The sequence below is a fragment of the Ricinus communis genome, chromosome 5, assembly GCF_019578655.1.
Source record: "Ricinus communis isolate WT05 ecotype wild-type chromosome 5, ASM1957865v1, whole genome shotgun sequence".
In the NCBI taxonomy this organism is placed as follows: Eukaryota; Viridiplantae; Streptophyta; class Magnoliopsida; order Malpighiales; family Euphorbiaceae; genus Ricinus; species Ricinus communis.
This window is the reverse complement of record NC_063260.1, coordinates 6948729-6963283: the sequence shown is the minus strand read 5'-3', so window position 1 is coordinate 6963283 and position 14555 is coordinate 6948729. Positions and strand designations below refer to the sequence as shown.

Sequence of the window (14555 nt, the reverse complement as noted above, 5' to 3'; positions counted from 1 at the left end):
TAAAAATCAAGTCTGAAATTAGGAAGGCAGGAGCGAAAAGAAAGAAAAAGGTGTGGTGTAGGTTTGACTGGGATTTGACTAGTTGCGAAAATAAACGAAGGAAAAAGGAAAGCGGGGAGATATTTATGAGTAGCTGTTTGTTAGCTAAATTCTTTGGTACAACAAATATTCAAAGAAAAAAAAATATATATATATATATATTAGAAAGTTCCACTTGGCCTATGGCTATCGGAAAAGTTGAATTGACCAACACACATCGCAAATCCTTTAAACTCGACGACCTACAGTCCGCCAATTGCGAAACATTTTATGCATCCTTTTCTATATCATTACCAAGATTTAGTCTTTCTGCTGCGTCTTTCATTTTTTTCTATATCATTACCAATACAATTTATGTTTTTTTTGTTTTTATACATAGTGTTCTTATTCGAATTGAAGCACTATAAATGAAAAAACAAATAATTAGTAAAAAATATTTATCTCTAAAAAGCCATCCAAGTTAGATTTAGTCGAAACCATCAAGTTGTATAATCACAAATTTACTGTCAAATTTAGAAAAATGATATAATTTAATCTCTAAAAATATTATAATAGAGTTTTATCGATGCATGGCGTTTTGATTGACATTCTAAGCATAGGATTAGAATAAAATAAAAATGCAAGATTTTAATGAAAACTTTGCAAGTGGCTTGATTGCATGTAGCAAAAAGAAAAAGAAAATAAAAAGGAAAACGTGTTTCTTCTTCCAAGTGTAGATGAAAGTTTGAAAATAACCAAGGAAAGAAAGTCAAATAAAAAAGAATCTGTCCTCCTACAGTCATCAAAATTGATTCACTACAAGTGGGAAAGAAAAGCTTGGGGAAAAGAAAGAAAGAAAAAAAATACATTTTATAATTAATAAAGCATAGCTTTTTGTTGGTAGGACATTAAATGAGATAAAAAGATCCGAATCGCATAGGTTTGAGTTTAAAAAAGTTTGTTCCTTCATCACTCACTAATACTAAAGTATTAATGTTTAAATGGTATTTTATTAGCCGGTTAAAATCTATTAAAATATTTTATTTCATTTGAGAAAATATAACAGAAAAAGTAATAAAACTAATAATGTTGAAATAGATATTTTAGTATTATATAGAATATATCGATAAATTATTATGAAAATTATTTAAAATTTTTATGAATTTTAACAAAACACGTCGTAAATAAAAAGTGACAAACATATATAAGAGAATTCTTAGTGGGTTCTATGAGTTTTGGTGATTATCAATCCCCAATTGGGTATTTCTTTGGCTTTACCTCTTGGTAAAGTGATCCTTCATCCGTACTATGATCTTAAAATAGGTACTACTATTATGGGAATTCAATAGCTTTCCTTCTTTCACCTCTCTGTATTTGCCTTAAAACTAGCATAGACTTTAAAAACATCTGGAATCCCATTGGTGAGTTGCTCATTATAATCTATCCTAAAGAGCTTTTTGCTGAGACAAATTCTACAATCTCTATAATGTTCGAGCTTGAATGGTTAGTTTACTGTATTTGTATGTAAATTCAATGATTATATTATTCTAGACTAGTCGATTTCTCTATTTATTTAATATTGATCCACTTAAATACCGAAAGTTTAAGAAGAAAAGAACAAATTGACAGAATATTTTATTTTTACTGAGTACAGTTCACGGTCAGCTTTAACCATATTATTATTGGGGAAAAGGGGGAAGAGATTCTTGTTGAAGAAAAGATAAGGCTTACGAAAATACCAACTCGTCAATGTCACTGTCAACAAATGGCATTACATGAATTGAATGCACAGACACTGCCTTTACTTAGCTTTCGTCCATGTGTGACTACAGCATCCAATATTTCGTTATTTTATCAACCCATATAAAATATATATATATATATATATATATATTTGTATTACAAGGACAATTGATCTTTTAAATTGCTGTTATATTCCGATGAGAAAATGCCAACAATTACTTTTGACATATATTATAGGTCAAGTATATGCTCGTACTGGCACACACTATACTTCCCTTCTAACTCTTTAAATAATTTATTTAATTATCAACACCAAACTGGATTAGCTCTGAATTAAAAAAACAAGAATGCAGCATTAATAATCTCCATGATCATGTCAGGGTGAGCATTAGTCGTTGTCCAGAAGCGAAACTGGCCTGCAGAGCGGTCTAAGATTATTACTTGAAGAGTCGAAATGTAGATACAAGATATTATTGTATATTTCCTCTCTAGTTCAATTATAAATAATATTATTCTCACCAGTAATAGTAGCCTTCACCAGTTTATGCAAACCCCATGCGAGGTTGAGTTTGTGATGGAATTGATTAAGATTAACCAATGTCTTTCTTTTTTTTATTATTATTATCAAGGGTTAACCAATGGGGGTCAAAACTGAACTGCAATATGTGGAATGGTGTTTTTTGGGGGTAAATAGAACTAATTAAATTGCCAATAAATATATATTTTAACAAATATTTTTCAATTTCATTATCAGACATGTGTGAGGTCAATTGACAAGTAACATAAAGTAAGATCCATCACATACAAAAAAAATCTCGAGATTCTCGCAGTCCACCATTAATATTTGTAAGCATTTTTTTTAAGGTAAATAACACAAATGCCTTTATTTAAAATGTTTATTGTTTTTTTATAAACTTAGAACCCTAGTTTTTGTTTCAGTCAAGTACTTACCTACATAAACTGTGGGAAGAAATTCTTTTTGTTTCTCTATTATCAATTCGTACGATAGGAGGATGGTTCACTAACAATGACATAAGAACAATCCGATTCTCTACAAATATCTTTAAATATATGATTTCCTTAAACCCTGTAAAAAATTAATTGAAATTTATAATTGATATTGTTCAAAGTATAAAAATGACTGAGAAATACAAATGGTTAAATTAAGGACAAAGTTTATAATTGATATTGTTCTGCATTGTGTTTAAAGTACAAAACAATAATGGACAGTGATGCAGGACATGTAACATCATTTAGCATTTTCCATTGATTGAAATGGAGTATTTTGAAAACATCAAAGACGGTGAGTGCAAAAATCTCCACCCACAGATGAATTTTCTTTCTTTTTTCTTTTTCTTCTTTTGGTTAAATACAGCATCAAATGGTATACACAATATCATTATGATATTAATATGAAAAAGAAAAAAAAGAACAATTTCTAATCCTACAAAAAATTATAGTTACTCCCGTGTTAATTAGAGACCATTTCTTGAAAAAGTTAGGCGTAGAAAAGATTACCTTACCAAAATACTAACAACGAAAGAATGGGAACCTTCACTGGATTGATCAAATCAAATCAAGTTGATAAGGAATTGACCTAAGATTCTTGGGTCAATATATGGATTATGACCTTTAGTTTTATTCTATTAGACGTTATGAAATCAATATTTTTATAAAATATAATTAATAACTAATCGCTGCTCTAAGACAGTTTTTATTGACCTTTTCCAATATGTATATATATTGCGTGGCTCTTAGGTTCTTGCATTACCTTAACCGTGTTTTTTTTTTGGGGGGTTCTTAGAAAATTCTTCATAAGTTGACTCCTATTTTAAAAGTAAGGAAGAATGAGCCATTGTCTCATCAAATGGATAGGATAGATATCTCAGAAAAAAAAAAAAAAAAAAAGTCCTGCACATTGTAAATAAGCATTATATATATGAATATAGCATGCGTAGATTTGTTTTTATGAAAACTAGACGAGAAAATGCACAGTACAAAGAGGCTTGGTAATCCTATAAAGAGATTATATTCCAGCTTATTGAATCCTGCATGAACTTGATCCGATCGTGCGATTACTGAGGTAGTGTTCTCGGAACTTGTCATAGTGGTCGGATATTGCAAGTGGAGTTCTTCTATGTTTAAGAAAACAAAAGAAGAAACATATTACGAGAGGGAAAGAGCAGTCAAACTAAGTGTACGAGAAGCAGGCATTTGGACACGGTCATTACACGTAGAAATAGAATCTCAGAATACAAGACCACCAACCAACTGCCCAAACGAGACGAAGTAGTCGAGACTCGGATGTATTGACAGCCAGGTCTATTTAAAGAAAACCCACTTTACAGCTAATAAAAAAATTTAATTATTTTAATCTTATTTATATGAAGCTCTATATTAATTTTAATATTTTAAAAATTAGAAAATATTTTTATAAATATATTAAATACTACATAAATAAGCAAGAGCGAGTACAGGTAAATGAAAAATGAAATGTAGCATTAGTCAAAAATTGAATGAATGAACAGCGGTAATAACTGGCGTAATTATAAGTAGAGAGAGGACCTGGCAAACAATTGGAGCAACTTGCATTCTGAATTCTTTTAGCATAAATAAATGCTATTTGCACCAACGTACACCTAAATTTAATTAACTAAACCAACCCTTCCTTCCTGCCATTATACATATGAGTGTCTGCGTACGGTGATGCTCTGTTATATTTATTATTATTATTATTATTATTTAAATGCCCTTGATTTCTTCAGCGTTTAACTTTCCTTTCCTTAAAATAAAATATACATTTTCATGTGATGAGCTCAAATTCTGACCCATTTTGCCGGCAGTTAAGTCATAACAAGTGTTTGATGGATACTTCAAATGTTCAGATTACAAATACAGATAAAACAACGAAGAAAAGGTTTCAGTTCCAAAATAAGTAATCTTTTTAAGATGTTATATGGATTATGGATATGGCTAGCTGTTTATTCAATTAATTAGGTGTGCCATAGCTGACATACTTTTCGCTTTCAATACTAAGAAAAGTTCTTTGAAAAAAGAAAAAAAGAAGCCAGTTATTTTCAATATGGTCCAATTACAAATTCCAAATGATAAAGACCATCAAGTATTTATCATCGACGTTGAGCCTTCCACAGTTAAATAGGCCGCCATCAATTCTTATGTACTCCCAATTCAAAACAACAGTCACCCACCGATAATGGATGAGCTGAGCTCATGTACATCTACTATTATGTGTTTAAGACTATTAATATGTGTGGTCCATCTATTTTTTTTAAATATTAAATTTAATTGGTAATTTTTATTCACAATCAAAATAAAAAATTAACAGTTTAATACACAATTTCTTACTTCAACTAAAGCACATAATAGTTTTCTCTAATATTAAAAATTTACTTTTTTTTTTATTTTTTCTCCATTTTTATTTTATATACACTCCCCTGTTCTTAAAATTACAATCTTTATAATTTTGTTGACTTTTGATTTTAATATTTTAAGGTTTAAAATTTATCCAGACCTCGTTGTTTTGTAAACATATCCATATTCATTTCAAATGGAATTTGAATATAATCACAAAAATTGCTTATAAAAACAACAATAAAAATATTAAAGAACCTATAATTTAAATCTTATAAAACTAAAGTTTATACCTGAAAAAATCAACGTGTTATGTATATTTTTTTTGTTGATGAATATATAATTTATTTTTTATGTAAAAACTATTCATTTAAAACATCATATGCATGTATGATGAACTTCTTCATTATAACCTATACTTAATGGATTTCTGTTATGTATTTGATAAACCTCAAGTGATACGTTTAATAAATTTGTTGTTAATAGATGATGAACACGTTGATTATAACTTACTAATAATAAATCTATACTATAAAATTGTGTTGTATATTTGATGAACCTCAAGTGATACTTTAATGAATTTGTTGTTTGTAGATAATAAATCTATTCATTAATAACCCATGAATACTGATTTATCTTTATGTATATATGACATGTTTATTATATAAAACTTTTATGTTCATCTGTTAATGATATAAGGTTTGTTGTACTACAAAATGAACCTATTTTATTTTAAAAATAAATTTGTTCTCAAAATTATAAACAACATAATGAATCTGCAGTTTATATATAATGAACTTCAAGTAATATTATAATAAACTTGTAGTTCATATATAATGAACCTCAAGTGATACTTTAATGAACTTATTGTTTGTAGGTAATGAATCCGTTTATTATAACTCATAAATACTGATTTATTTTTATATTCATTTGTTAATGATATAAGGTTCATTGTACTACAAAATGAACCTGTTCCATTTCAAAAATAAAATTATTTTCAAAATTATGAACAACATGATGAACCTGTAGTTCATATATAATAAACTTCAAGTAATACTTAAATGAACTTGTTGTTTGTAGATAATGAATTCGTTCGTTATAACCTATAAATACTGATTTATTTTAAGCACATATGACATATTCATCACGTAAAACTTTTATATTCATATGTTAGTAATATAAGTTTCATTGTACCACAAAATGAACCTATTTCATTTCAAACTTTTTTTTAAAATTGTAAATAACATAATAAACATATAATTTATATATAATGAACCTAAATGTCCTGCATAATAAATCTATTATTTTTCAGCAATGAAACCATTATCATATTTTTAAAGAAAGGATTAAACACTTATAGAATTTGATTTGAAGGTCTGAATAATTGAGAAGAAAAAAAAATTCGGCTTCTCAAAATAAGTTTTCAAAATATGAAAATATGCATAATCTATGTATGAGAATAAAAAAGAAAGAAAAAATATAAAACAATAATACTATGCAACATAGAGCAAAAAATAAGAAGAAAAGAACAAAAAATAACAGCTTATAGAATCTAACTTGAAACTTTAAATGACGAAGAATCAAGAATTGAAAAGTTAAAATCAAATCAAATTGTTAAAAGAAAGCTTGTGATTTTATTTTAAATCGACAATAATAGATAGACGTTATATTTGAACTGAAACTCTTTTCACACTTGTGTTTTAAAATTCAACTCTCTTATTTAAATGAAACGACTGTATTTTGGATACCGGGTACATAATGCATAAGATACCCGGGTCCAGAATATAATTTACCATAATGGATCCATCAATTACTATTCTTTTCATTCCATCTCCCTTTCGACATAAGTCAAGTTGTTGCTCGAAAATAAATAGCATGGATTATAGAAATATAACAATTTATAAATGATTAAATTATTTAAAACATTTAAATTTATTCCATCAAAGAGTTATATGCATAGTGACGTTGAGTAGTGGAAATTAAAAAAATAAAAAATTACAAATGAGAGAATGAAGATTTAAATTTAAAATTTCGGTTAAATTGAAATTTACACCTACTAGTATAATAATCCTATATATAATAAATATGCATCATATTGAAAGTGTATTTATTTCCTAAAATGTCATTTATTTTAAAGAATAAATTACTACCAAGTCTATAAGAATTAGTCATTATTACAAGTGCATCCCTTCTATTTGATTATCGATTTTATATTTTATGTTCGTTTCTCTTTTAATTTTCTTATATTAGTTGGCGTTAGAGGAACTAATTAACAAAAATATTTTTTATTTAGCGCTTAAACTAATCTATATAAATATTAATTTTTGAGATCTAAATTTTTTTTGATATGTGTACTTAATTTTTTATACATATAATTGTTATCTCGACGTGTGTACTTACTTTTGACATATGAAATACAAGCTTATATATAATTTTTTTAATTTTTTCTATTAATTTATTGATTAATAAGTTACACTTCTAACTAAATACTCATTCTAATATTAAGAAATAATATATTAATAATAAATTAATTTTCTAATTAGATAATCATTAATTTTTAATTAAATTATAATTATTCTAAAATAATATATTAATTATATTTTAATGTTATATTAACTAATATTTTTTTATTAGATAATGATTCTAATTATAAAAAATAATATCTTTAAATATTACACTTACTAATAACAACTTAAGTCATCATGCTTACCATGGAAGGCCCACTCTTATTCCAGAATCTAATTTATGTTGCTCCTGTGATAGCAACATGAATTCGTCTTGTCCCTTTCTCGAGAAAAGTTATAGGCCTTGTGTCTATCTTTTGTTGCTGTTGCTATTTATCTTTTCCTTCCCACATTGGATCTATTGTTCAATTAGGCTACTGTGAAAAGATATTCAATTGGGCTTGAATTAGATTGTACTACTTTGCAAATCTCATGTTTTCATCAGTAAATAAAAAACCAAATGCATTAATTTTTAAAATTATATCTCAGTTCTAAATATATGAAGTGAATTTGTTTATAGCAATCAACAAGAATGTCTTGTTTGTATTAAAACCTGTTAGAATTGAAAAGATCTCCAATTTATTTTCTTTTCAATCTGTTATTCATTAATATTGATACAATCTATCATTTTATAAAGAGATTATAAAAGAATAAGCTACTGTATTATGGAGTCCACCCTCATAAGATTCATCGAGGAAATTACATGGAATTTAATATTATTTTTTTCTTCTTTTATTTTTATACGATCAGATTTAGTTTTTTTTTTTTTTACTTTTATGCATTTTTTTTTAATGTTAATATGGTGTTATTAATTTCTTTTTTTTGCCTTTTAACGCTTTTTCAAACTTAATACTCTCTTATTCTACGATTTCTTCTTACAGTACTTTCTGATTTTTTTGATTTTTTTTTCTTTGAAACATTCTTGCTTGAAAATCGATAATTAACTTATTCATTTTCTTTCATGCAAATATTTTTTTTCATATTTGGATTGCGTAACTTTTATTTTTAATCTAATTCACAAATTCTTAGAAATTTAGGTTTTTTTTCTTCTACTACTGGCAAAGACTTTGGAGTTATGGGTAATTCACAATTTCTTCTACTACTAGTAAGAATTTAGAGCTAAGATTTTGAAGAAAAAAAAAGTTTAAAAGCTCTTACTAAGCATGATGGAGATTCTCTAATTAAAAAGAAGAAAGTTGTTGATGATTCTCATTTAAAAAAGAATATTGATATTAAATCTTCAAAAATATGAAAAGAAAATATTGATGCCGGTGGTAAAGCTTTCATTTGTGTTATCTATGAATGCACTCTAAGTGTTTAATGAAATGTAAAACAATTGCAATAAAAAAAGAGTGTATGTATATTTTGAGAGTTTATAATCTTGAAAGGTAAAGAGAATACAAAATAGAAAAATGAGAGAATAAGACTAAGAGAAATTTTTTGGTAATTTCTTATGAATGCTAAGACATGAACTTTATATTATGCTCTGTATTTTTTTTTGTTTTATTGTTGTTGTTTTGATTTTATTTATTATAATGATAACGGCAGTAGATACTCATTATCTACTCATAATATACTCGGAGTATACTATATACTAATTGTATTTTTTTGTTATAATTTAAATTTATCTCATGTTTGCTTGAAAACTATTGTTTAGTCAATTATAATTATTGGTTAAAATTTGGGACAAAAAGTCCAGTTTTCTTTTCTATTCGTGTGATATGATCTTGCTAAATCATGTTAATCTATGCATAGGACAATTAAAGTTTTAGATTTTAAAGAAGTAAAATATAAATCTTGTTAGATTGTTTTTATTAGATTTTTAAAAAATTTAAACTTGTAGTTTTTTTTTGTATTTTCTAGTTTTATACATATATGATTTTTTTTAATGGAAAAGATCATATGTAACTATAGTTTTTAAACAACAAGTTTACGAACATCGGAAGAGGTTTACGATCATGTTATTCTCTTATGTAAAATTTAAGAAAAATAAAGATTTATGATTTTGAGTTTGAATTATGTAGTAAGCTTAAGGAGGTGGATATGGCAAAGAAGAATTGGAGGAGAAACTTGATGTAATTGTCATATGATTTTTTAGTTGATATATTGTACATAAAAGATAATTAGAATATACTTAGTAGGAATCATGGCCATATTTAAATTTGAATGGAGAATTCAGTAAGAATTAGCGTATTACATATTTGAAATAAACTTGTTATATACTTACTATATAATGTTTACTGTATTCATTTAGGTCAATAATAACAGTAGCAAAAAAATTATTTAGTTATTTTTGCACATGCATTTTGTCAAACATTTAAATTGCAATATTCGATTCAACAAAATAGTTACATTTTCATAATTCTGAGTTCATGAGATATAATGAGAAAAATTCAATAAGAATCCACTATCATATATCTGAAATATACTCGTATACTTAATGTATATTATTTACTGTATATCTTAAAGTTTCAAATCGATATTACACTATAAGAGGTAGCGTATGACTCATGAATAAAAAAATATAAATATTTATTTATTTTTAATTTTCTAATTCGTTTAATACTTTTCTTGAATAGAAATGATATATAAAATGCTTGAGCTAATTAATTTCCATCTTTATAGCAAAGTTCACTCAAGAAATAATAACTAATAATATTATTGTCTCTTATTTTATGTCTCATTTCTTCCATTCTCACATAATCAAGAATATGACAAGATAATATTGATGGGATCAAATAAAAAAGAAAGCTCATCAATATCTAAAAAGAAATTCAATATATACTTAATAAAACCAAAATCTGAATAGAGAAAACTCAATGAGGATCAAAATATCATATAGCTGAAAGAAAGTCGTTATATACTTAGTATATACTATTTACTGTATACTTTTAAAATTGTCTTTGGGTAATAGAATACCCTTTACATCAAAATTTATGTATGTGATATTTTCTTTCCAATATCCATTGTGGTAAAAAGAAATAAGCACTGTTGCAATGTTTGTACATGAGAAAAAATATGAAAATTATTTCATAGTCGGTAACAGTCACAGTATAATATACTTGAAATATGCTAGTTATATACTCATTATATACCTTTTACTGTTTACTTTTAAATCTGTTTTATATGCTTATTGTAATTATATACATTTTGTATACCTGTATATACTCATTAGTTCTCAATATATGAATTTTGTACAATATATATATGAATAAAAAATTATTTAAATATTAATTTTTTTACAATTTCATAATAGATACTTATATCTGCCTCTATATACTCATGGTATATTTTTTACTGTATACTTTTTTCTCCTAATATATATTTATTGTATACTCATTATATACTTTTTACTATAACTTTTAAAACTTATTTTATATTTTATTTTAAACTACTTTTTATAATATATTATAGATTTATTCTTTATTTTTTTATTTATATCAATATAATAGTCAATACAAGTACTTTATATGATATATATCGATAACACATGAATTTGAATCTATTTTTGTAAAATTTCAAAAAATATACTTATAGTATACCTCCGTATACTCATTATATATAATTTTTTTGTGTTCTCTGCAGACAATTTTTAGTTACTTATTTATCTTTAGATCTGAGAACTTAAATTCTTTAATCATTTTATTCTACATGTAAGTAGTTAAGTAAATAATATACATGTTTTAAAAGATCCTAATGCATTTTTTTAAAATCATAAAAAATAAAAAAGATAGATAGATGAGATTAGATTATCTATTTTTAGATTGAATTTAATGAATATTTGTTGAAGAAACTTTCTATTCTCTCGTTCTATTGTTTATTGCAAATTATTGTCGAAATTTCTAGAGATTTTATATTGTAATCTTGTTAGATTGAGCTGCTGCGATTTTTTGGATATTTTGATTTATTGTTTTTCAGCTGTGCATGCATGTTTTTGTTTATGTTGTACAGAAGTGATTTTTTTTTGGCCATCAACGTATTTTTATAAATTTTCATATTCTGTGATATAAAAGTTTGGAAACTCTATTTTTTAGGCATTCTTGTAAAAATTTTCAAATTTATTTATAGTGGGACTGAGCCTAACCTGGCATGGGCAAGCCTCATTACGTCCAAACTTAGTTCATGTAATGAACAGGGCCATTGCTCAGATAATTTAGAACACATGCACGTAAATTGAGCCCGACTCTCAATGGGCAAAAAGGGATGAGAAAACCCATGTAATTCAATTGACTTCCTCCAAACTTGGCCCACACAGCCTATAACTCATTGCAGTTCATCAACTTCGTAAATCTTTTTTTGGGACACATGTAGAGGTAATCTAAATGTAAGGATAATCTAAACCGTGCCGAAAATGACTTTACAGCTGCTAAAATATTATATTAAAAAGAAAATCACAGTTATATATTTAAGAATTTTAACGCATGATTCTTTATAAATCTTTTTTTAAATACTAATACAAGATGGTACATAATTATATTCACTTATTTTGTTGTTGCTTTTATGAATTTGAATTCCACTGGTGTTAAGAATGTAATATTTCAATGTGATTACTTTGCTTTATGTATATCTTTAGCATTCTCCACTTCTTGTAACTGATGTGTGAGTAGTCATTATCTTTTATTTATACTCAAATGAGTCATATGCTTGGAGGCATCTCGTACCAACATAAAGCTAATGGAAGAAACAGGTAGCCACTTTCTTTTTCTTTTTTCTCGTTCTCGTGGAACTTATCATATATTTAGACATACAATTTTAATATTTTTATTCATCAGTGGAGAGTTCTTTAAGAAATAATTAAACCAACCACCCAGCAGTAATACGTATACAAAACCTACTTCCCTCTCCTTCCACAACCCAGACTCAATTCTTCCAATCACTCAGCTCATCACAAGTTATACACAGCAAATAGCAAATGGGCAGACATTTCAGAATTGCATGAACCTGAGCTCTAATTATTGACAAATTAATAACCATGTGGGGATCTACCACTCCATTTTCTTCATTAGTTTACTCCTTGAAAGATCAGAAGTATATATATACACACACCCACAAGAAAGAAGCAATGATTTAAATAGAAAAGGACACCACATAGAATATAAGAGAATAAATGCCTACAAGAATTGGGTGGAGTTGTAAGGTTTTAAGTATATTTTGTATTATTGAACAAAGTTGGATTCTTAACAATTGGGAGTTATTTCTTATGGGAATTTGGCTGGAATAATTCTAGCTAGCTTACCAGCTTGAGCATTTCAGATCACTCGTAATTTCTTTTGCAAAATTTGTTAACATCCTATATCAAACACGAATTAACAATATATCAAAGCAAAAACTTTAGATTTGTGATTACAACAGAATTAATGGTTAACTTTTTTTTTTTTGAAACCCTAATTTCACAGCTTTAGAGGCCATCCAAGTACCAGTAGAACAACATTCATATTAATCAAGTTGTTATCTCAAACATGGGAAGCAGGGATAAGATATTATAATTTACCAAAAGGATAAAGAGAAAAGAAAACCCTCAAAAGCATCTACTTTCTTAACACGAGTTCAATAAACTAAGCAAATATGCATATATATTGTAGAATGACAAATTAAAGTCAGTTTTGATTTAACAAAGGTGCAAGAGGTAGTATCATTACTAAAATTCACATTACAATTGTTAAATTGGCAAAAAAGAAAGAAAAAATAATCAAGAGAAATACATGTTTTGAAACTGTTTTTTTGTTTTTTTTTTCTTGATTGGTTTCCCCAGCATTAAATGATAGCATTACGAGTTGTTGAAATATAAACCTCAATGCAATTAGCCTCCCCATAAAAAAATGCTTTTGGAAGATCATTACCAAGCATGGCAGCGAAAGCTATTTCATATATAGCAATTAATATTCAACTGTACGAATGTGCAAACATGTAAAACAAGAAAATTCAAAACACCCATATGGTAGGATCATAGGACACGATTAATCCCTTTTTTTCCTTTTTTCTGTTTAGATATTTTCAGACGGATCCATATGCACTGTTTAAGTGCAACCAATGGAAATACTTTTAAAAAATCAACAGTAAATTAAGAGAAACAAAAAAAGGGGGAGGCAATAATTAGCATTGCAAATCTCACTTTCTGGCCTTAAAGAGAAAACATAGAGAGAGCATGAAAGCTATCATCATCATGAGTAGTAGCAGGTGACCTTATTGCAAGAGTTATTCTTTGGCAAATCAGCCTTACAGCTCTTCCCCATCTATTGCCAAGACCAAGAACAGCTTCTTGTTGATTGTTACCAGTACCGCCACTAACATCAAACGCGATTCGACCCAGTTGAAAAGTGAATAGCCGTGATGCATAGATCACATCAGAGCTAGCACGACGAACTAGCCTCAGACTGCAGGCTAGTTTTACCAAAAAAGGGCAAAGAAAAGAAGCAAGTAATGGCGACACAACAACATTGTGAGAAGATAACGATAAGAATTTGAATTTGGCACATAGCGCCACCACAGGTAACCCCATGAGTGTGTAAAAGGAAAGTGGAGGAGAAGATTCGCTTTTGGGGTTATAGTTGTTTGGTAGCTAAAGGAACAGACGTGGAGGTACTTGAGATTTGAGAGGATCAAGAAGAAGAAGGAGGAGGAGGAGGAGGATCCACAATGTTTTTCTTTTTCAAATGCAACAGTTTTAAGTTGTCTATTTGTAAATTATTCTTGTTTTTAAGAATTTTGATTTCATGATTTATCCCTGTAGTGTTAGCTTGAATTACAGTTCTGCCCTCCTTCTAAAATTTATAATTTGCTAGGCAATTGAGAATTGCCTAATTAGATTGGCGGGAATGGATTATAAATAGATAAAACATAGACAAATTTTTTAGTAGATTATCTACCACCTCATATTAATTGATACCGTTAAATACTTTTTATTATATACATATATAT

The 14555-nt window shown here is 27.3% G+C and overlaps 1 protein-coding gene across 1 annotated transcript; it reads right to left on the bottom strand.

Moving 5' to 3' along the window:
• Positions 1-13473: 13473 nt before the first annotated feature.
• On the bottom strand, positions 13474-14318 carry LOC8265550. The gene has a single exon (XM_002528877.4). The coding sequence runs from the start codon at positions 14134-14136 to the stop codon at positions 13759-13761; it is 378 nt and encodes a 125-aa protein (XP_002528923.1). The 5' UTR covers positions 14137-14318; the 3' UTR covers positions 13474-13758.
• Positions 14319-14555: the final 237 nt, after the last annotated feature.